The sequence below is a fragment of the Amblyomma mixtum genome, chromosome 4 (assembly GCF_055824585.1).
Source record: "Amblyomma mixtum isolate Tamu chromosome 4, ASM5582458v1, whole genome shotgun sequence".
Taxonomy (NCBI): domain Eukaryota; kingdom Metazoa; phylum Arthropoda; class Arachnida; order Ixodida; family Ixodidae; genus Amblyomma; species Amblyomma mixtum.
In genome coordinates this window covers 111,874,862-111,896,641 of record NC_143015.1, presented here as the reverse complement: position 1 = coordinate 111,896,641, position 21,780 = coordinate 111,874,862, and the positions used below count along the sequence as shown (strand labels likewise).

At 49.5% G+C, this 21,780-nt stretch overlaps 1 protein-coding gene across 20 annotated transcripts in view; it reads right to left on the bottom strand.

The window, feature by feature from the left end:
• Positions 1–2,677: 2,677 nt before the first annotated feature.
• Positions 2,678–21,780, bottom strand: part of LOC149347896 (uncharacterized) — a 66,232-nt gene continuing 47,129 nt past the window's right edge. For 12 of the 20 annotated variants that reach the window (XM_089587716.1, XM_089587707.1, XM_089587698.1 and 9 more), the window contains 9 exons: positions 19,047–19,142; positions 17,974–18,140; positions 14,517–14,678; positions 12,989–13,070; positions 12,665–12,836; positions 9,099–9,253; positions 8,155–8,314; positions 7,065–7,161; positions 2,678–2,942 (listed from right to left, as the gene is read on the bottom strand). In XM_089587716.1, coding sequence (XP_089443842.1) covers positions 14,608–14,678; positions 17,974–18,140; positions 19,047–19,142 — 334 coding nt within the window. In that variant the 3' untranslated portion in view covers positions 2,678–2,942; positions 7,065–7,161; positions 8,155–8,314; ... (2 more) ...; positions 12,989–13,070; positions 14,517–14,607. The other 8 variants (XM_089587704.1, XM_089587701.1, XM_089587702.1 and 5 more) reach the window with 8 other exon arrangements.

The following is a 21,780-nucleotide window of genomic DNA, read 5'->3' as shown; positions in this document are numbered from 1 at the left end:
TGTGGAGGTATCAGGTTCCTGCCGTGCCCCCATCGTTGTCTTGCGTAAGCTCCGACGCGCCGACGTCGGCGGCGGTGCCGCGGTTAGGGAGGCCAGCAACCTCGTCGGGGCGGAGGGGAGCCACCCATTCATGTCGTTATCCCACCATGGGCGAGCAGGCGGGCTTCACTTCGCGCTTGCTCTTCGCCAGGTCGTGCACGCGCGGCATGAACGCTCCGTGGGTGCTATACGCCGCCAGGCGCCCCACCCAGGCCGCTGGTGCAGTGTGTCGCGCGCTGGGCTAGTTTGAGAGAGGACGGTGCGTAAAATTTGCCGTTTCCTATAAATGATTTTGCATACTGGCCGCTCGCGGGCTCTTATTTTCGGACAGAGCCAGGAAATTACTTTTTGTATTTTTTGTACTCTGTTGGCCGCGTTCTTCGTGACTCTGAGACTCTGGCCCTCGCGCTCAGGTTTAGCCCTAGCAAGGCGTAGGGCCTCCACCCCTTGGGTCTCCGCCGTTCGCAATTCTCCACCGGGTTTTTTTTTTTTTTTAGACAGAGGACACTCCACGTGTCGATGGAACTGTACAAACAGGCCTGGGGTGCGGCCTCATCTCGATGAATAGACCCGACAACGCACTTCCTCACCAGATCACCAGAGCAGGATTCGGCCACCCTGGTGCAGTACTTGGCCGCAACCTTCCATGAACAACACAGTTAACCCTCGGCCCTCAGTCCCCAGTGGCTGCGGTCAGACTTGTGACGCAGCGAACGGTGCTAAGAAGCATTAGCACCGGACAGGCCGCGATTGGAAACTGAACCTAGGAAACGTAGCAACCGCAGCTCGCGTTCTTAAGATATAAGATAGCAATTTCTGCGGCCGCCAACATTCTTTTCCTTCACTTTTTATTTTCTATTTAAAGTAAACCATTGCCACTTATCCCACACAGCGACGCCAACGTGGGGATCATCGCTTCTGTTGGCTTCACAAGGCGCGCTGACCAGCAGCCTTGTCGGAGGGGACCAAGGGCGGAACAAAGGCCCTTCCCCGAACTGAGTAATGAAGGCCGCCAACCGCGCTCGTGAAATGCCCGGACAGGTGCTTTGACCTTCCTGGACACAACGGGGCCGAATATCCATCTCATCCGACAACCTTTTACCCTTTTATTGCTACTTTCAGAAAAGGTAAAAAAAAACATAAAAGAAAGAGAGAGGGCGCCCGGACCTGCAACCTTTTGTCAGGTTTAACGCCAATTCAAGATGAATGAAAAAGAAGTAAATGCTCCAAAGGAAAAAAATTATGCCCAGGCTTAGCTTGGTTAAGCCAAGAATGCGTTGTATATTGCGTGGTCTTTTTATTTTTATTTATTATTTTTTTATTTTATTTTATTTCATTATTTTATTTTTTCGTTTTTCCCTTTTGTATTTTGTTTGTTTTGTTTTTATTATTTTTTATTATTTCTCGCTTTTCTATTATTTTTTATTTACTGTTTTCATTCTTTATTTTCTTTTCTTTCCTGTTTACTGTGTTTGCAATTCTCACCAAGAATCGCCATCATCTCTACCTACGGTTTTTCCTCCGGCTGTCGTGACGTCACGTCACGTGGTTTGGTGGCTGCCCGGCCGCGCCCAAGATGAATGAAAAAGAAGTAAATGCTCCAATTAGCTTGGTAAAGCCAAGAATGCGTTGTATATTGCGCGGTGTTTTTATTATTTTTATTTATTTTTTTATTTTATTTCATTATTTTATTTTTTCGTTTTTTCCCTTTTGTATTTTGTTTGTTTTGTTTTTATTATTCTTTATTATTTTTTATTTCATTTTTTTTATTATTTGTTATTTACTCTTTTCATTATTTCTTATTTTCTTTTCTTTCCTGTTTACTGTGTTTGCAATTCTCACCAAGAATCGCCATCATCTCTACCTACGGTTTTCCCTCTGGCTGTCGTGACGTCACGTCACGTGGTTTGGTGGCTGCCCGGCCGCGCCCAAGGGCTGAACTGAGTGATAGCAATATGCTACGCATAAAAATAATTTAGAGAGAAATACAGAGTAGTAAAAAAATAAAGACTCAAAAGAAGAGGAAACAAAGGCACATCACAGCCAACGTTACAGTCACAGGCAGACAGCCAAAGCACAGCGTGCAGTCTGCGAAATAAAAAAGTGAGAAAACCAAAGTCACAGCAAGTCATAGTCACCGTAACAGTCCAAACAAAGCACCGAGTGCCGGTCACAACGAAAATAAGAGAAGTAAAAACAATCAGAACAAAAGAAGACAAAAACAAAGTTACAACACAGTCAAGGTCAGTCACCGTCACACAGCGAAAGCACAGCATGGAGGCCACTACAAAAGCGCCTATGCCCAACAAAGGAGCACGGAGCCCTCCTCTGTGCACAGCATGGGGAAGAGAAATGAGAGTAAAGATAGAAATCAGCGTGAATAACTAGGAATTGTGTTACTTATGAGGTGAACCATTTGAAGGACAAGAGCACAAGCAGCAGGGCATCGAAATTAATGCTGCTCACGAAACAGTTAACATTCAAAGCGAGTGTTATGGTATAACATCTATATCTTTCGCCGTTTATTTCTCAACAAAAAACGCACAAAAATTGGTGTACAAATAAAATGTCAATAAAAATTTGTTGTTTCTATTTTTTTTTATACATGGAAGTCCCCACCCCCCCCCCCCCCCCTAAAACCAATCTCTGGGACCGCCACTACCACCAGGAGCCAGCAGTCGTATCGGAAGGACTATATCAGGATGCAAGAGAAGTCCTGGAGGGCAGTCGTCACCTCGATCAATCGGGCGGTGACTGACCCCTGTTCCTCGTCCAGGTGGACCGGGTGAATGTCCAAATGTACTCTGGTCTGTCAGCCGGGTGAGTTCCGGCAAACTTCTTGCAGTCCTGCGTTGCTCCCCTGCGACCACCACACGACTAGCCACCAGATCCTCGGGTATCAGCTGTTTGGTGAATATGGGGAAAGATATTGCACGGCAGTTAGTATGAAAAATCATGTCCTTACCTTCAAGCACTATTAATTGAGAGTCGAGATGTGTAACGATACATCTTCCAAGCGATATTGAAGCTTAAAAGCGCGTGTATAAAGACATGACCAGAGAGGGTATACACAAGTAAAATGCACACACTGGACTATTACACCTGTTCAACATTTAATAGCAGTGTACGAACAGCCCAAGATTTGATACGTTGTTTTGTAAAGCTTTTGGTTAACAGTTAGATGCAAACAGACGAAATATGCAAAATGCAGCTTGATAAGCCCTCGACCTTCTTTACATTCAACAGTTCCGATAAGCTTTGTACGGTATTTCATCCTAGGGGAAGGCAGTTGGATGAACTCTCGGTGAAAAATAGAGAAGTTTCGTTAGCCGAGGAAGTGGCGATAACGCTGGCAGCCATTCACTAAGGCGCCATGCACATAATTTACGATTCTCAACACGCCTGCCGAAATTATAAAAGGGGACGAATAGCGCCGCTTACCAGCAACATTTTAACAAACGTGCAACATAGCTCAGTTGAGAGAACAAATAAATCTATTGGTATGGGTGCCCGGACACCAGGGAATAGAAGGGAACGAGGCTGCGCACACAGAGTTCCACTGAATTCCCAGACTCTGTCGGGACTCCTGTGCAGGCGGACATTCACAGAGCTCGCCAAGGGTCTGGATTAAACGGGGAAGCGACACCTCAGAAGGCTGCAGACGGGGTCATTTCTAAGCCCCTCGATTTTAAAACACACAGACCCGACTTCTTTGGGAGTCGTGTAAATTTTGTGACTCGTGGGCCGACACATATAGCGTGGTATGGGCCTGACAGAAAAATCCTGGAATAAAGAATAAATCAGCCAACGAGAGAGGGCTTGGAGGCGACCCTGTCCGACTGCTTAGGCCTGGGGTCCAACAGGGCTCTGGTTCAAAGAGCGAAGGCAGCAGCTACCGCCAGGGCGTCCCGGAATGACTACCACCCAGGCAAGGGACTGACGAAACCCTCCACTCTCCCCTACAAGCCAACCCAGTGCATTAAACTAAGTTCTACCACTACGTAGCGTGGGTCGCTTTAGAACGTTAAACCCCCCTAAAGTAACACGTACAGTATTTGCCAAAACTAACTCGACTGCATGGCTTGCCTCTGTCTTAGAGAGGAGCACTTATGAGACTCCTCAAGCTGTAAATCTCCGAGAACACCCATCTCTGAAGCGGTCATTAAATCCAGTGAAAAAAACATTCATCCGATAACTGATCTCAGATGCCCAAAACGTTTTACATACAGTCCAACCAGTTATATCGATCTCGAAAGGGGTCACGAAGTAGTTCGATATATTGATAATTCCATGTGTAGAAATGGCAATATATAAACTTATGTGTAGTTCAGAAGCAAGCGTATATATTGCACCCACGTTAGTGAGGCGCTTCTTGCAGCGACGTGCTACCTGTCACTTGCTGGCAGCGAACTGGGGCCGAATCCACGAAAGAGTTCGCTTTGGAACGCGTTCGCTTTCTCTCTTGCCACCTCGCTCCATTGGTCGTGTGTCGTCACCGCTGGCGGTGACGTCACTACAGGGAGGCGGGAACACGGATTTTGTTTACGTCACGAGACATGTCAATCAAGTGAAAGAGAACGCGTTTGGTCGCTGTGCGCGGAACTCTGAAAAGTGGCGTTCGCTTCAGCGCGAGGAGAGGAGAGACATGCCGGTACCTCCCGCCGCCCCGCTGTTGTTCGCGGTGCTCAGCGAATGTGATCGGCGGCCCCGGCGGTCGCGCGTGCATGACAATCCTTTCGACATGCCTGACGATGCTTTCCGAAGGCACTTCAGGCTGTCGAAGCTACTTTACGCCAGCTATGCGAAGAGCTCAAACCCCACCTTGGACCAACGAGGAAAAGTGCGCTCACAACAGAGCGCAAAGTACTCTGCGCCCTACGGTTCTTAGCTACCGGGGGCTTCCAGGCGGCAGTCGGCAGCGAGGCAACTATACGGCTCCCGCAGTCGCCTATGAGCCGGACGATTTTGGCCGTCGCTCAGGCACGGAGCGGAGAAAAACTGGGGCACGGAGAAAAACTGGGTGTCGTTTCCTTCGACTCCCGAGGAGAAGTCCCGCGCCAAGGCAGAGTTTTTGGAGCGTGGTCTGATCCCCGGCGTCATCGGGTGGGTCGAGCTCACACGAAGGCTTCACCATGTAGGTATGTTACTCCATGAACTCAACGAGCACTTCACGCTGGCGCATCGAGACTTGCGGGCCCAGGCGACAACCTTTGTGCGTTGACATGGCGACTAGGGAAAATGTCAAGCTGACAAATGCTGACACGTGAAAAGTCTCCCGCGCAAGTTCAAAATGCCTATCGCCCTCTCGCGAACACAAAATAAAACAACACAATTGAGAGCGCCCTCTCGCGAACGCAAAAAAAAACAAACCAATCAAGAAGCATTGAAACCATCTCAAATTAAATTCTATGCTTATTTTATAGGCTCTGGGTAATAAATTTGCAGTATTGTAGCCAAAAACATTCATTTGGAGGTTAAAAACGCAAAGCAGTTAGCATATGGCCCCTTAAAAATACAAGCAACCGAGATGGGACCGCCCAACAAAGCCGATTGGCTGTTGCCTGCCCCCTTGTCCTCCCGCAGTGTTCCTCCCACCCTTCTCCGCCCGATGTCAACGTCAAACTGACGTCACGGCAAAGCGAACCCGTTCCAAAGCGAACTCTTCCGTGGATTCGGCCCCTGCTCGCTAGGCGTTGGTAAGCCTGACCTGCTTCGCATGGAAGCCGCAGCGGACAGTGCTTTCTAACTAGCCACTGCCTGTCACAAAATGTGTAACCCGATTACCAGTACACTATATTTAGAATACCCTAGCCCTTTCATGCAAGCATTAATTATGTTGTACTATTGAGAAAAGTCGGATTTCGCAAAAGTAATAAGAACGGACCGAAAACGTCAAGAATTCAAGCACGGCGCATATTCACGCTCACAGAATTTCATTGCCATTGAAAGAAAAGGAACAGCACATTGATGCCCAATTATTTCCACTGTCATTCGAAGCAACTTCCGCAAAGAAAATCCGCTATGGTGTCTTGTATTAAAAACATTTCACCTCAAGACAAACAAAAATTACGGGGGTATGTGCAAATGAGCGAGCATTTATACTTCAGCGACAAGAATAAATGATTTACGGGGATTTAATGCCCAAAAGAGACTCAGGCTATAAGGGGCGCCGTAGTGAGGGGCTGCCGCCGCCGCCGTTTCTCCTGTTTACGGAGCTGCCTGCTGGAGCTTCCGTTACGACAGCTTGGTCTAAGTCTGTCAGCTGGGGTTGCTCTGTCTCTTGGGGCTTCCTCCCTTGGGCACAGCAACTGGAATGTGCTCTCCGCCATGCAAAACTTCCTTACAGACAATAAACGGCTGCCGTCTTAAGCTGTGCTCTTTCTCATGATCCTTATTTCTCTGGAATGAAAGCTTTCTGAAACGTGGAATATTTAGCCCCGTTCTCTATTTCAGTCACCGATCTCACAGCATTTGTTTAGCCTATTTCAATTACACATCTGAGATCCTTTCATTTATTTCCTAATTGCTATTATTATCATGATTATTTAATTTTTCCCCACCATTATTTTCTTGTTTAACATTTTGTACACCTATCAGTTGCCGCCTGTGTCTTGGCCAATCCCCCGCAGTGGGTATGCGCCATTTTCTAGAGGACAACAACAACAAGCGTGGACGAGACAAAAACCACTGGTGGAACTAGGACGCCTCATTCGGAAGCGTCTTCCGAAATCTTCCTTCAAAGCACGCAGCGCGGTGAGCAAAAATCTTTCTTTTAGCCAATGTCGCTCAAGCAGGAGTTTGAAGATAACGTAATACCGAATATTTCTTCTGCGTATGCCAAATCTTACAGCGTCCAGATAGTGTGAGGCAGTTTCCCGATAACACAAGAAACACCGCTGTCTGTACCAACGAGCGAGTATTCCACACGCGTCCGCACATATCCCGAGCAGCTATACGTATCCGGTCACGTGGATGAATAAACGGCCTGACTGCGTGCACCGCTGCGGAGAGAGATTAAAACTCACACGTGCGCTGCAGCAGAAGACGCCGCCGGATGCCACCTGTCCTACCGCGAGGCAGAAGGCAGGGAGGTACCACATCCAGAGAAAAGCCACTCCAGCTCTGGAAAAAGCCACCAAAATAACTAACTTTTTGTGCATCGTATACGAACCCATGTATTCGGCTAGGGATAAATCACTGCCATTTGATACAAACGACCTACAGTTTCCCCAACACGTATTCCTCTGTGTCGATAGCGGTGCAGTTCGTACCTCTTGGAACAAGAAGGAAATGCAGACAGACGGACAGACATGCTTTAAATACATCAGTTCTAATACACCCAAGATTCCAGTAGCCATTGCAAAACTGCAGCCGCCCGCTACAGAAGGCTACAAAATGTAACTTCGTAGACACCCTACTCCATCCGCCTGTAGGGTATTCGGTTTTGGTTTATTGGGGTTTAACGTCCCGAAGCAACTCAGGCTATGAGGGACGCCGCAGTGAAAAGCTGCGGAAATTTCGACCACCTGGGGTCTTTAACGTGCACTGACATCGCAGAGTACACGAGCCTCTAGAATTTCGCCTTCATCGAAATTCGGCCGCCGCACCCGGGATCGAACCCGCGTCTTTCCGGTCAGCAGCCGAGCGCCGTAACCACTGAGCCACCGCGGCGAGGCTGTAGGATAATTATTCGAGGCGGTTATTCCAACGACTTCTGGTTTTCATAGCGGTTCTTGAATCGAGGCTACAAACGAGCAATGGTTTCGCTTTCGTAATAAGGGACTAATTACTCATTGACGTCCACCAAAGCGCAGCCATACAGCTACAAAGGAAAGATATATACAGCTTTCTCAGAAACATCGCAGATCGCAGTTAAGAAAAATTCGTCCCGGTCTGGTGTTCAAACCCGGGACCACCGCTTCACCGGAACAGTCGCTCTATCAGTTGAGCTAACCGGGACGGCAAGCCTATGGTAGGGCTACAGCTATCTGATCAATTACTCGAAGTGGGAACAGTGTACCAAATGTTTTAGGGGAATCCCCCAAGGTGGAGTAGAAACCAAAGGTTTCGCTTTCGTTTCAGGTCAAACGTTATAGCCCCGCGTTCCCGATCTACCTCCGTTCGGGCAGCTGCTGTCAGGACGTCCGCGTACTGCAGCTGCGTGCAGAAAGACGCGATCGGGTGCGACTCCGTCCGCCAGCAGCACGCGGTGGCACGCCCCTCTCCGCCCACGTCATGTTCCGGAGAGAGTAGCGGTGGGGCGCCGCAAGCCGACCTGCATCATCGCGTCGCAAGAAAGATATATCCTATACATAAGGGACTTGTATCGACCAAACACATCGAAACAGCGGTAGTCTCCATAGTAGCCTCGAAAACAATGAATCGGAGAATGAAAGAGAAACGAACTACACTGAAAACTTTTGAGACCACTGCGGCGATCCTCACTGGAGCAATAAGAAAGCAAAACGTCCACGTACTACATCGATGTCCGCGGCTATTCTGACGTCGTCCATGTACCATATCGAAGTCCACAGCTATTTTGACGTCCAAGTGTAATTTCCGCGTCTAATTATTAACAACTCATGAACCGAATGTTTCCTGCAGCAAGATCTCATCACGCTATCTACCACTAACTTCTGCGCATTTATCTTTATTGCTCATGCAGGGAAGGATCTGGTACTCTTATTTGTCGCCGCCAGCTAATGCTGATCTAATGCTTTCAAATTAAGCATGCAGCACACCTACGAGTGTGTCACCGAGGAATTTCAGAATAACAAGGCATCCGCCCGAAAGGAAAATATGCATTGATGGAATGAATGCAAAGATGATGGAATGAATGACAACCATACTTTCTTTGCAAATGTCACGCCTTTTTTTTTTTTGCTATCTGTCTTACTCGCGCCAAGTGCCTTCAGCGTACTGGTCAAAGCTTACCATAATTCTTAGCAGGTAAGCTGGCGGAAAGCAAATCAGTACCACCGCTCCGCCTCAGCACGTGGGCCTTTTTCGCATCTAGATTGAAACAGTTGTGACTACCGTTGAAAGGATTAACACCCAACCTTGCGCCACGGCCACTGGCAGTCTCCTTCTCTCTCAATGATCACTCCCCGTGTAGTGCAACGAAGGATGTGGGAGTACCGCCTCTTCCTCGCCGCTGTCCACGCGCGATGGTATTCTACATGACCCGACCCGGTGAGGTGTCACGCCGGCCAGCCTGCACAAGGCGAATCTTAATGTGAGCATCCCCCCTTTCCCTGCATTATATATATTAACCCTGTCGAAGAAGTCACAAAACCCCTCCAACAACATGCACAACTGCTGCTGCTCTTCGCTGCATGAGATGAGGCGCACAGCTGCCTCATCCAAATAGTGGGTATTTCCAACTTTTTTCTTTGCCACGGCTGCATGCAGTGAAGGGTCCCGTACTCATCTTTGAAGCCGCTCGCTCTGATAGACAAAGATAAAAGCACAGTCACAAAGCCTGCACGAGTTTTGTCCAGGCTATAAAAGCTGCCGAGCAAGAAAGTCCTGGCAATATTTTTCGAAGCAATACAAGCGTTTTTTTTTTTTGCTTTTCACTGCCTTCCTCCACACGCATTGCCGAACACTTAAGTTTCGGTCACTGGCGTGCCTTCCCGAAGGCACTTTCAGCAGTCAAGATGCAGTTGCGCTATACAAAATACGAAATTCATCAACATGTTGAAGGGCCAGGCCTTGCTTCCTGGGCCGAAGAAAACTCTCGCCCTATATTTGGTTTCCAACACACAGGTAGATAGATGCTCTCACAAGACTCTTGGTCTCGACTCGCGCTAACAAATTCGCAACTTCTGCGGCAGTGAACGATATGCCCAACTGCAGCGTCAGAATAGTATGAGCACTTAATGCTGAGTAACCCGCGCCTTTGCGCGAATTTTACGCTGATGATCTGAGAACAATACGGTAATGGTCCCTGTTCTCGACAGTGCCTACGTATCTGACCGTAGGTGTGGCATATTTTTCAGAATGAGGGTATGTTTTATCTCACAAAAGGGTAGCGACCACACACTAACACACACATTCTCTTTCGCCAGCGACCAGCTCAGCAGCAACGTAGAGAGTATCCAGCGACATGCTTCGCCGGTGACAATGTTTTCGTTTGCGAGCACAGGCGCCAGGTGTGCTGCCAGCGCTTGTACTCGGCCGAGTGGACGCCGACTGCACATCTATCCACCTGTGCAGCTGTGACGGCTGCAAGAGACGCGGCGGTCGTCTTCCAAATTCTGGCTGTATTCGCAGGTTCCGTTTTCCTGGGGCCGAATCCACGAAAGAGTTCGCTTTGGAACGCGTTCGCTTTGCCGTGACGTCAGTTTGACGTTGACATCGGCCGGAGAAAGATGGGAGGAACACTGCGGGAGGACAAGGGGGCAGGCAACAGCCAATCGGCTCTGTTGGGAGGTCCCATCTCGGTTGCTTGTATTTTTAAGGGCCATATGCTAACTTATTTGCTCTTTTAACCTCTAAATGAATGCGTTTGGCCACAATACTGAAAATTTATTACTCAGAGCCTATAAAATAAGCATAGAATTTATTTTGAGACGGTTTCAATGCTTCTTGATTGGTTTGCTTTCTTTTGCGTTCCCGAGAGGGCGCTCTCAATTGTGTTGTTTTATTTTGTGTTCGCGAGAGGGCGATAGGCATTTTGAACTTGCGCGGGAGACTTTTCACGTGTCAGCACTTGTCGGCTTGACATTTTCACTAGTCGTCATGTCAACGCACAAAGGTTGTCACCTGGGCCCGCACGTCTAGATGCGCCAGCGTGAAGTGCTCGTTGAGTTCATGGAGGAACATACCTACATGGTGAAGCCTTCGTGTGAGTTCGACGCACCCGACGACGCCGGGGATGAGACCACGCTCCAAAAACTCTGCCTTGGCGCGGGACTTCTCCTCGGGAGTCGAAGGAAACGACACTCAGTTTTTCTCCGTGCTGACACGCACGATTGCCTGAGCGACGGCCAAAATCGTCCGGCTCACAGACGACTGCGGGAGCCGTATAGTTGCCCCGTTGCCGATTGCCGCCTGGAAGCCCCCGGTAGCGAAGAACCGTAGGGCGCAGAGTACTTCGCGCTCTCTTGTGAGCGCACTTTCCCTCTTTGGTCCAAGGTGGGGTTTGAGCTCTTCGCATAGCTGGCGTACAAGTAGCTTCGACAGCCTGTAGTGCCTTCGGAAAGCATCGTCAGGCATGTCGAAAGGATTATCGTGTACGCGCGACCGCCGAGGCCGCCGATCACATTCGCTGAGCACCGCGAACAACAGCGGGGCGGCGGGAGGTACCGGCATGTCTCTCCTCGCACTGAAGCGAACGCCACTTTCAGAGTTCCGCACACAGCGACCGAACGCGTTCTCTTTCACTTGATTGACATGTCTCGTGACGCAAACAAAATCCGTTTTCCCGCCTCCCTGAAGTGACGTCACCGCCAGCGGTGACGACACACGACCAATGGAGCGAGGTGGCAAGAGAGAAAGCGAACGCGTTCCGAAGCGAACTCTTTCGTGAATTCGGCCCCTGGACACCGCTGGTTAAACGTTCCGTACGCCGATTTCTATCATTCCGAATGCGCTCTTTATATGACTCGTCTCCAAAACCATAGGAGCCATACAGAGACTATAATGACTATAAGCCACGACAATAATACCGAAAGCGTTCTCTCAAGCAAGCATGATGCGGTGGCGTGCTATCGCCTGATGAAGGTAATAGGTGGGGATACGGACACCCCACTCCCTTTTTACACTAATATTCGTGTAAAGAGTGCCGGGTTGATACGTGAACAGGGCCCAGTTAAGAGAGCAGCGAGGCACTGCAATACCAAGGAGAAGAACACAAGCGCCCACTCTCTCCTGTGGGCGCTTGTGTCCACAGTGGGCGCTTGTGGGCGCTTGTGGGCGCTTCTGCCCGCCATTGATGGCATGGGCATCACCCGTGAGGAGGGTTGACACATAACACTTACACGGCACAGAGACAACCACGAGACGGCAGAGTAACATACATCGAGCCACCTTTTCAGGAGGCTGTTCGAAACAGGGTACGTCCCCGAAGGGAATAGCGGGGCCTATGGAGCCTCTCCCAGGACTGCACCCCCTGAACAAACCGGTCGCCAGGTCGGGGGGAGCCTGTGCCCATATACGGTGGGTATTCGACGGTGGGTTTCGAACCTGCCACCTCCCGCAGCGGAGGCGGACGACCAAACCACTGTGGGTGACGTCCGTCGACGTCACACACAGCTGCGCACCCGGCTATGTAGCCGTGCCAGAGGAAGCTGCACTGTGAACGTCACTTAAAAGCAGGCGTCCCACCGGTGTTTCTGCCATTTTGTTTAATGCGCGCTCTACAACAATTACGGCATCGAAGTGCACATTTACGGACAAATAAAAACTGATCATGCTACTGGTTTCTAATATTTTCTATGCGTTACCTAATTGGAATTGTCAACTATGGTATGAGCATGCTTATAGTGGATGCTAACGCGCTTTGTCTAGGACAAGCAATGTCTGTTTGTTTTTTACGCGGAGGGAGTGAAGAACGGAATATCGAGCTCTGTTCACTCATGTCCGCAGCTGCACATGCCAGTAACGTGCTCCTTCACCTCACCTGTCCCCGTTGTCAGGACGTTGCACGGGGGACGTGCATCGGCGTCGAGAAACACCCACGTGACGGAAGCATTGAGGGTGCTCACGATGGTCCCGCAGCCTAGTCCTTCCCAAGTGTCGGCTTCTGCGGCGAGGGGGATGCCTGAGCCTGACGGGAGACCGAAGCAGAGTCCCTGCAGTTTTCCAAACAACGCCGATTTCTCCTCATGCTGACGGCTGTGTCCCTGTATCTATATGAGTAGCCCTGGTGCAATGTCTCTCTGCAGAGTATTCGCAATACGGCGTTCCACGGTACTTGGGAAGTGTATCGAAGACAGGTACCGACCTTCCTTGGCTGCCGGAGTTCACATCTGGGAAGTCCTCACCGACTCCGGCAAGCTTCCACATCCAAAGCGTCGACGGCTACCCTGTGAAAGCAAAGTTAGCCTCATGTTAAACAAGAAGATGCAACAGCAATAGCGGCTTCGGTCCCAGCTAGTGGCGAACGGCGAATTAAACGAAAGGGCGGCCTTTCACGATGCTCCCAGTCCCCGGCACCGCGTCTACTACGGCGTCAGTGCAAACAACCCATAGCCAGGTAAAAAAAAAACAGGCGATATACGTCACAGATTAAGTAAGGAAATGGCTGCTCGCCTGGTTATAGGTTGCTTACACTGACGCCGTAGTAGCCGAAGTGCCAGAGACCGGAAGCATCGTGAAAGGTCGCGCGTTCGTTTAATTCGCTATTAGTCACAGGCTCGGAGTTGAACAATGCAAGCAAGGCGTGACGTACAAACATGGGTTGCTTGACGTATGTCACATGATAGGGAAATGCCACGCCGGTAGACGTTCCGTTGTGAAACAGTATTGAGAGATGTAAACGTGAAACGTTACGAGGGCAGCGCACTTACATTTACGCACAATCTGGCTGGCTAGTTGGTGGGAATCCATACGATTTCAGCAGCGCGAACACGGTTATGAACAGACAGAAGGCGGACAGGACAGAGCGCTGATTCATAACCGCGTTCGCGCTGCTGAAATCGTTTACATTTACGGTTCTATATGGAGCTTTATACACGTTCCCTTTTTCCCCCCTCACTAGAAGGATAGACTGCGGTTTCATTTCTCCACTATCCAAACAGAAAGGTGTAAACATGGAGTAAAGCTGACCTCTAGCGTACACCCTTTAAAAAAGGAAGTGTGCTAGGGGCACGTTACAACCCTATTTACTCCCATATAGGTGTATCCGTGTTTAGTGAGCAGTGTTGATACGTGAACAGGGCGTAATTAAGAAAGTTGTGAGGCATTGCGATTGCAGGAAGCACAACACGAGAACCCACTCTCTCCTGTATGCGCAATCTTATTTTTTCATACGCTACCTCCAGGAAACTTGTGCGCTTGTCACCGTGATATCCGTCGATAGCCGTGCCACAGGAAGCTCCCCTGTTGTTACAAGATGTCTGTCACAACTCTGGGTTCTCTGAGAGTTTTCCAAGAACTTTGTCATTTATTGTTAACGTTTGGCAACAGCAGTGAAAGTGGTTCCTGTTAACCTCATTATCGTTGCATCAGCTTTCACGATTGATACACCGGTGTTTCTGCCGTTTTACCCGCTCTGCAACACATATGACATCGAACCGTACAGGTGCGGACAAAAGCAAACGAAGCATGCTGATGGTCCTAATGCTTTTCACGCGTTACCTGGTTTTAATTGGCAATTATGGTATGTGCATGCTGGTAGTGCATGCTAATGCACATTCTCTAGGACATTCTTTCTTTGTTTTTTTACGCGGAAGGAGTGATGAGCGGAATATCGAGCTCCGTTTACTCATGTCCGCCCCTGTACATACTAGCAACGTGCTCCTTCACCTCACCTGCCTCCGTTGTCAGGACGTGGCACCGGGGCATGGACCTGCAACATCCACGTGACGAAAGCATTGCTGATGCTCACAGTGGCTCCGTGCTCTAGACCTTCCCAACAATCGCCTTCTGCGGCGAGGGATGCATGAGCCTGACGGGAGACCGGGGCAGGCGCCCTGCAGTTTCACATGAAATAAACAATCAGCGATGACCACGACAATTGCAAGTAACTGCACTGCTCCGTATTGTTAATTCAGAGCTAATGTAACGCGTTTCCGTAGTTTGCTCGTATATAGCACAAGTAGAGCGCGTATACACCAGAGGTTGTTTCCTGCACAGATGTTCGGCCACTTTCTTGGTATTTTATTTTACTCTGCAGCGTCAGCCATGAACACTCCTCCCTCCCTCTCCCGTGCCCCGGGAGCTCGTGGCAGTCCTGTGAAAAAACTGAGACCACAGCGGCGACCCGCATTGGAGGAATGCGAAAGCCTCCTCGACACTCCTTCTCCCTTGGCCTTGTTCCTTTTTGGTGTCATTTTGACGTCTGCGGCTCGTTTGACGTCTTCTCGCTATATCGATGTACAAATGGGTTTTTTCGGCTTTAAGCAAGTAACTAATTACTCCAGGTTGACCAAATTTCTCCTGTAGCGAGATTTTTTATCCTTTATCTGATGCCATCACTTTTTTTTCCTTATCTCTTTAAAGGACGACAGCAACGTGCGGACAAAATTGTTTTGCGGACACTTCTCGGTGACGTGTAAACAGTCATATAATGCTTTCGCATTAATAATGACGTCACCAGATAGCGAAGTCACAAGAGTGTGCCTTCATCTGGAGGGCCGCCATCCTCCCTCTTTCTCTCGAGGCCATCTCCCCCTTTCTTCCGTAATCGCTGGTGGCGCCGCTCGTCAGAGTGACCTAGCGCGATACTCGGGGGCGTTGCCGAATAAGGATTGTTCTGGATTCGTCGCATAACCGCATGACGTCGAGGAGCCAGAGGGGGTCACTGAAAGCGGTGTATCGCCGCTGCGTGAGCTTGCCGCTGCTGGACCCCATCGAAGATAAATGGATCCACCGCTGACACATCGCGTATTATGTGGACTTAAGCGCCGCGAAAGACGCCGCATAGTGGACGCCTGCCGGTTAACGGGGAGATTTAGAATAGGGGGACCCTACCGGTTAGGGAGCTAGGTGAATAGCGGGACGCTAGTGCGCATGCGTAGTACAGTAACCCGAGGGGGGTTATTGTTCTGCGCAGGAGCACTCGCACCCCGCTATTTCCCTGCCGCCCTAACCGATACGATCCCCCTTATTCTAAAACACGCCAATTTCGGCTCGTTCTTTTAACGGCCACTGACACTGCATAGCACACGCGAATTTTCTGCATCCCGCCTGATTCTAAATGAGGCTACGATCCGTGGCAGGGTTTGGATCCTGCAGAAAGCTCATGTTCATTCAGCAGACTGATGCGAGAGCCGGCTGGACTACCGCGTCGAGGTGAAGGCTTTCTGTAGGGCCGCCTAAATGCTTCCTGAATCTCATCTCTTGTGTGCGGGCGCTAAACACGAAGAAACGCGTTTCGAAGGTGGTTTCAAAAGCTCGGAAGTAGCGGGCAGTAGAGTTCGCATAACTGAAGACAACCAGAAAGCCAGGAAGGTGTCGCTGTGGTAAACGCCTAGTCCACAGCGGTTACTTCGGCACACACGCAGATTTATCATCCCCCTGTTTACCGACAAAAATTGCTTACGAGCGCGCAGTATAGCTCTGGACTGGCTTTCCGGCCGGCCGCCCAACAGACGCGACGAAGGTATTCCAGGCGACCGTGCTACCAATTGCGCTGGCGGCGCTGAGAAATAAAGACTACAATTAGAAAGCGTCTATCATGTTGCTGTAGGAGAGAAGATTGATGTTAAAAAGAACGACATCAGCAATGAGACGTGCCCCACCAGTCTTTTGGGGGGCGACAACTTATCAACGAAGCAGCAGATAGGTGCCCCTCAAAGAACGCACTTCAGCCAGTGGGGTCGACTAATTTTCATGACTCCGCAGTTAATCTGATTAGCCACTATTATTCTCCACTCATAGGCCACCCCCTCCCATTTTCGGCTACGAGGTATAAAGTGATCGATCCCAGGGAAGAATCGGTCGACGCCAATGTCTAGATGGCCTCCTGTGAGGGGCATCTGGGGCTGTGTTCTTGTATCTTGTATGATTGTTCTTGTATCTTGTATGATTGTCCTTGTATGATTGAGTTGTATCCCGCTATAGTGGTCTGCATCAGACGAGGCCGGTGAAGCTGCTGCTCAGCTTGGTTCATGGGGGCTTAACGTTCGGAAGCGATTCAGGTTATGAGGGACGGCGCAGTGAAGCGCTCCGGAAATTTCGACTCCCTGGGGCTCTTTAACGTGCACTCACATTGCACACTACACGGGCCTCTAGAATTTCGCATCCGTCGAAATTCGACCGCCACTGCCGAGATCGAGCCCGCGCCTTTCGGGCCAGCAGACGAGCGCCATAACCACTGAGCACTCGCGGCGTCTGGGAAATGCCTCTTAATCAACCATTATAGGGGTAACTGACAATTATCTATTAAAGGAGTAATTGTCAATCATCCCTTTTAAGAACATTAATAGAATGTATGAGTGAATAATTATGCAATCATTATGATTGAATAATTTGGTTTGGTTTTTTGGGGATTAACGTCCCGAAGCAACTCAGGCTATGAGGGACGCCGTAGTGAAGGGCTCCGGAAGTTTCGATCACCTGGGGTTCTTTAACGTGCACCGATATCGCAGATTGAATAATTAAGTCAACAAAAAAACATGAATGGCGGAAGAAATAATTTGTTGATTTACTTCAATACTCAAAATTAACCGGACGAACTGCATTGTACAAAACACCAAAATCACGAACATACAAGTTCAAAGCTTCGCTACCTGGGGCGAAGAAAATTATCGCTCTATATTTGGCTTCGAACACAAAAGGTAGATGCTGTCGCCGAAATCTCGCTCTTGGATCGCGCTAACGAATTGGCAAGCTCTGCGGCAGTGAATTATATGCGCAGCTGCCGGGGCTAAATAGTTTGAGCAGCTAATGCTGAGCAATGCGAGCCTTTCCTCGAATATTATGCCGATGCTGCGAGAACAATACGGTATTGGCCCCCGTTCTTGACACTGCCTACGTATCTGACCGTAGGTATTGCATGCTTGTCAGAATGAGGGTATGTTGTATGCAGACGTATTCAATGGCTCTATTCATTCCTCCGTAAGTCGTACCACCTGAAGTGTCGCCCAGGGATTTGCTAGGATATGTACTGCACAACACCTATCACTGTGTCACGCAACATTCATAGTACTGCTCACTTTGCCATAGAGCCGTTTCGTTAGCCAAAGAATACCCGCACAAGTTTTTTTCCTGGCACATAAGTTATCTCACAAAACGGGAGTGACCACACACTAACAGAAACATTACCTTCCGCCAGCGACCAGCTCAGCAGCAGCGTAGAGGGTATCCAGTGCCATGCTTCTCCGGTGACAATGGTTTCGTTTGCGAGCACAGGTGCCAGGTGTGCTGCCAGCGCTTGCACTGGACCGGGTAGACGCCGACTGCACATCTGTCCACCTGTGAAGCTGTGGCGCCTGCAAGAGACGCGGTGGTCGTCTTCCAATTTCTGGCTGTATGCGCAGGTTTCGTTTTCTGGTATCACACAGTGCACTCATGAGGTCGGCTGCTAACAATAGCCAAGTGTCGCCTGTTCTTTTCCCAGTGCCCCACTAGGAGGAACGAGCGGGCACAGAGCACGTGACTGGCACGCGGGTGTATGGCGTACACTAATGGACGTGGCTAAACCTCTTCCTGGTCACGCGGTTTCTGTTTCGGTCGTGCGCAGCCCCAAAATTTCTTGCGCTGCAGCGGCGGTGAGAATAGGATTTTCGAAAATCTAAAAAGTGATAACTACATAACTTGCGTTGAACCACAGGCCACTCAATAAATAAGGAGGCCAACCGAAATAGCTGAAAAAGAACTATTCAATATTAGACAACCATTCTGTTAGTTGGTTGGTTTACGCTTTATGTAGGTTTACGTCCCAAACGAACTCAGGCCATGAGGGATGCCGCAGTGAAGGGCTCCGGAAATTTAGACCACCTGGGGTTTCATAACGTGCACTGATATCACACCATGCCGCTCGTTAGCACGTCTTAGCCGTGTTCTGATGCCATGCATCGCTTATAATGGTACGCCGAAACACAAGCGCTCCTCTAACTCAAAAAAGACGGTTTTTAAGAATGGCTAACAGCAGGAAGGGAACCACCACGCATATGATAGGGGCGGGTTACAGCAATGACGTCTCACACCTACTCTCATACCGACGAAGCCGCACTCAGTCGCAGGCGGTCTTGTTTTCAAAACTACGCCAAGTTCTCGGGACGGCTGTGTCGCCGTATCCATGAGTAGCCCCAGTAAGGATTCTCTGAGAGTCTGCAAAGTATTCCTAATAGGGCGTTCGACGATACGTGGGATGTGTATCGAAGACAGGTACGTACCTTCTTTGGCTGCCGGAGTTAAGTCTGGAAAGTCCTCGTCCCTGCTCGGCTGTATGACTCCGGCAAGCTTCCACATCCAAGGCGCCTACAGCTACCCTGTGAGAGCAAAGTTAACCTCAGGTTAATCAAGAATATGCAAAAACACTAGTGGTAAAAGTGCGAGCTAGTGGCGAACAGCGAATTAAACGAACTCGCGGCCTCTCACGATGCACCGAGTCTTCGGCACCGCGCCTACTACGGCGTCAGGGCAAACTACCTACAGCCAGGTAAAAAACAGGCCATAGGTCACAGATTTAATCAGGAAATGACTGCTGGCCTAGTTATTGGTTCCTTGCACTGACGACGTAGTAGCCAAAGTGCCGGAAACCATGAACTTCGTGAAAGGCAACGCGTTCGTTTTATTAAATAATCGCCACTAGCTCGGATGGAACGATGCACGCGACGCATGGTGTACGAAAATGAGGTGCTTGACGTAAGTCATGCAAGCCGCATGTGCCACGCTGGTGGACGTTCCTTGCGAAACAGTACTGAGAGACGTAAACATGGAACGAAACGAGGGCAGCGCACTCACATTTACGATTCGATGTGCCGGTCTATGCAGGTTCCCTTATCCCATCTCGGCAGAAAGAACAGAAAGGAGTAAAAAGGGAGCAGAGTTGTCCTCTAGTGGACGCCATTTAGAAAATTCAGGGGGCGCTTCGACTGTGTAAAGAGCGTAGAGGCGAAAGCGTTTTCCGTACCAATCTTACTGCCTCCGTGGCAGTGGGGACGTCACCACTGGATGACGTCGCATATAATGACTAATTACTAAGTAAAACAGATTACTAATTAATGGCAAAATAGTAATTAACTGCTAATGAATGAAGTTAAGCTTCACCGTTAGGAGTAGAACCCGACAGCGAGTTGCTGTGCTCCCACGGGAACGACCCCGAACGCCACCACCCGTTCGGCGCGACGCCTTGCCGGTTGGAAACACCTTTGAACACAACACTTTTATTGCGTAAGCAACACTGCGCCACGTTTCGAGCCGTTGCGTAGGCCCCGGCGGTGCCCACGGTTGACTGAACAGCGTTGCTTCAGCCGCGCTCCGCCAGACGGCAGCGCAGTCGGCGGGCCTCGCGGCAGCCGCGCCCAGCAGCATGCTCTCTCTACGAAAGATGGCGCCACTAGCAGGTCCGCCACTTGTGGTCTTCGAAGCCGGCGTTAGCAGCATTGGCGCGCAGTGCATCGATGGCATTCGAATGATATCGGTTAAGCAATTAGTCTCATTTCCAGTTCGACTACAAAAATAAGAAATGACACCGAGTAGGAAATTGTTCGAGTTGGGGAATCGAGCCAGGGTCTCCGGAGTGAGAGACAGCAAGCTAACCACTCCGCCATGCCAGCTCGATGGTTTGGAATGAACAAAGGCGCGCCTAGTGAATATGGTGTCTTCGTTCACTCCCATCTGCCTCCCTTCCCGTTAAGGCGAGGTACAGGTGTCCACCGAGATATGCGAGACATATACATTTTCTTTCCTCAAAAACCAATTCACCGACGAGCAAGGCGTACAGCCGAACCGACTATGGCGTTCTGTGGACTCCCTGGCAGCGTGTCGGAATGGTCACGTGACCAAATATGGCAGCGCCCATGCTCCCGCGCAGTTAAGCGTCTATAAATGCGCGCTTGCCATGACGTGAATGCTTTGCTATGTAGTCCTCTAAGGAGAAGTGACGACAGGAAGAAGCGAGAAAACTGAGGATGCAGCTCGGCGACAACGTTCTACCTCGCAGAGTGGTTCCACGTCATCGGTCACTGATGAATATCAACACCTGACTGCTCAGCATCGCCGCAATGCTACCAGGCGAAGGCGACGCGCCGAAGAATCGCCAGAACAAGTCGCGCACACCATTGCTTACGCCATTTACCCGGTTTAGCCAGAGCTAAAGCACTGCGAATTTTTTTTTTTTTTTTTGAGGAAAGGAACTGCACAGTAATGCTCTGTCATCTCGCTGCACACCCAATCCTCACCGTACAGTAAGGGAGGAAGTGGGAGTGAAAGAGGGTCCGTAATAAAAAACTACTGATTATCAGCACTTAGCGTATAAATGGAACGTCCGTTCGTGTAAAACCAGGCAGTGTGAGGTAGCAATGACGCGACTGCGGTGCAGGATTTCCAGTTTAAATTTATACCTATGCAGATGTGGGTGGTCTCCGACAAACCTATGTGACTCATGCGGGGACGTTGAATCTGTGGACCATTTCCTGCTCTACTGTCCAAAGTTCGCACTTCAGAGAAAGAATTACCTGGAGGTCCCTCTCTCCAGGTTAGGGCTCCCGTTATCTCTGCCAGTGTTGTTATCGTTCGGAGCGAACGCAAAGGTTTTGCATGAGTTGAATTTGTGGGAATCTCCATGATTACATAATTTCAACTGGTAGGTTGATTTGCTAACTCCTTTAAAAGTCTCGGAGTTTTTTTTTGTTTTTTTTTAATTATTATTCTGGCCAAAATGTTCTTTGTTATTTCACTTCAAATAATCTTCTGTCGTTTTTCATGAATACATTTTTCAAAATTCACGTTTGGCTCCGATATTTTCTCGTAATCTTATGAAAATTTCCTTATGTATACCACTATTTCTTGGCCAATCCCCCCCCCGTGGGTATGTGCCATTACAAAGAGGTGAAGAAGAAGAAGAAGAAGAAAATGGAAATTGCACATGAGGAACGGAAATTGTAGTAACTGTATGCATATCTT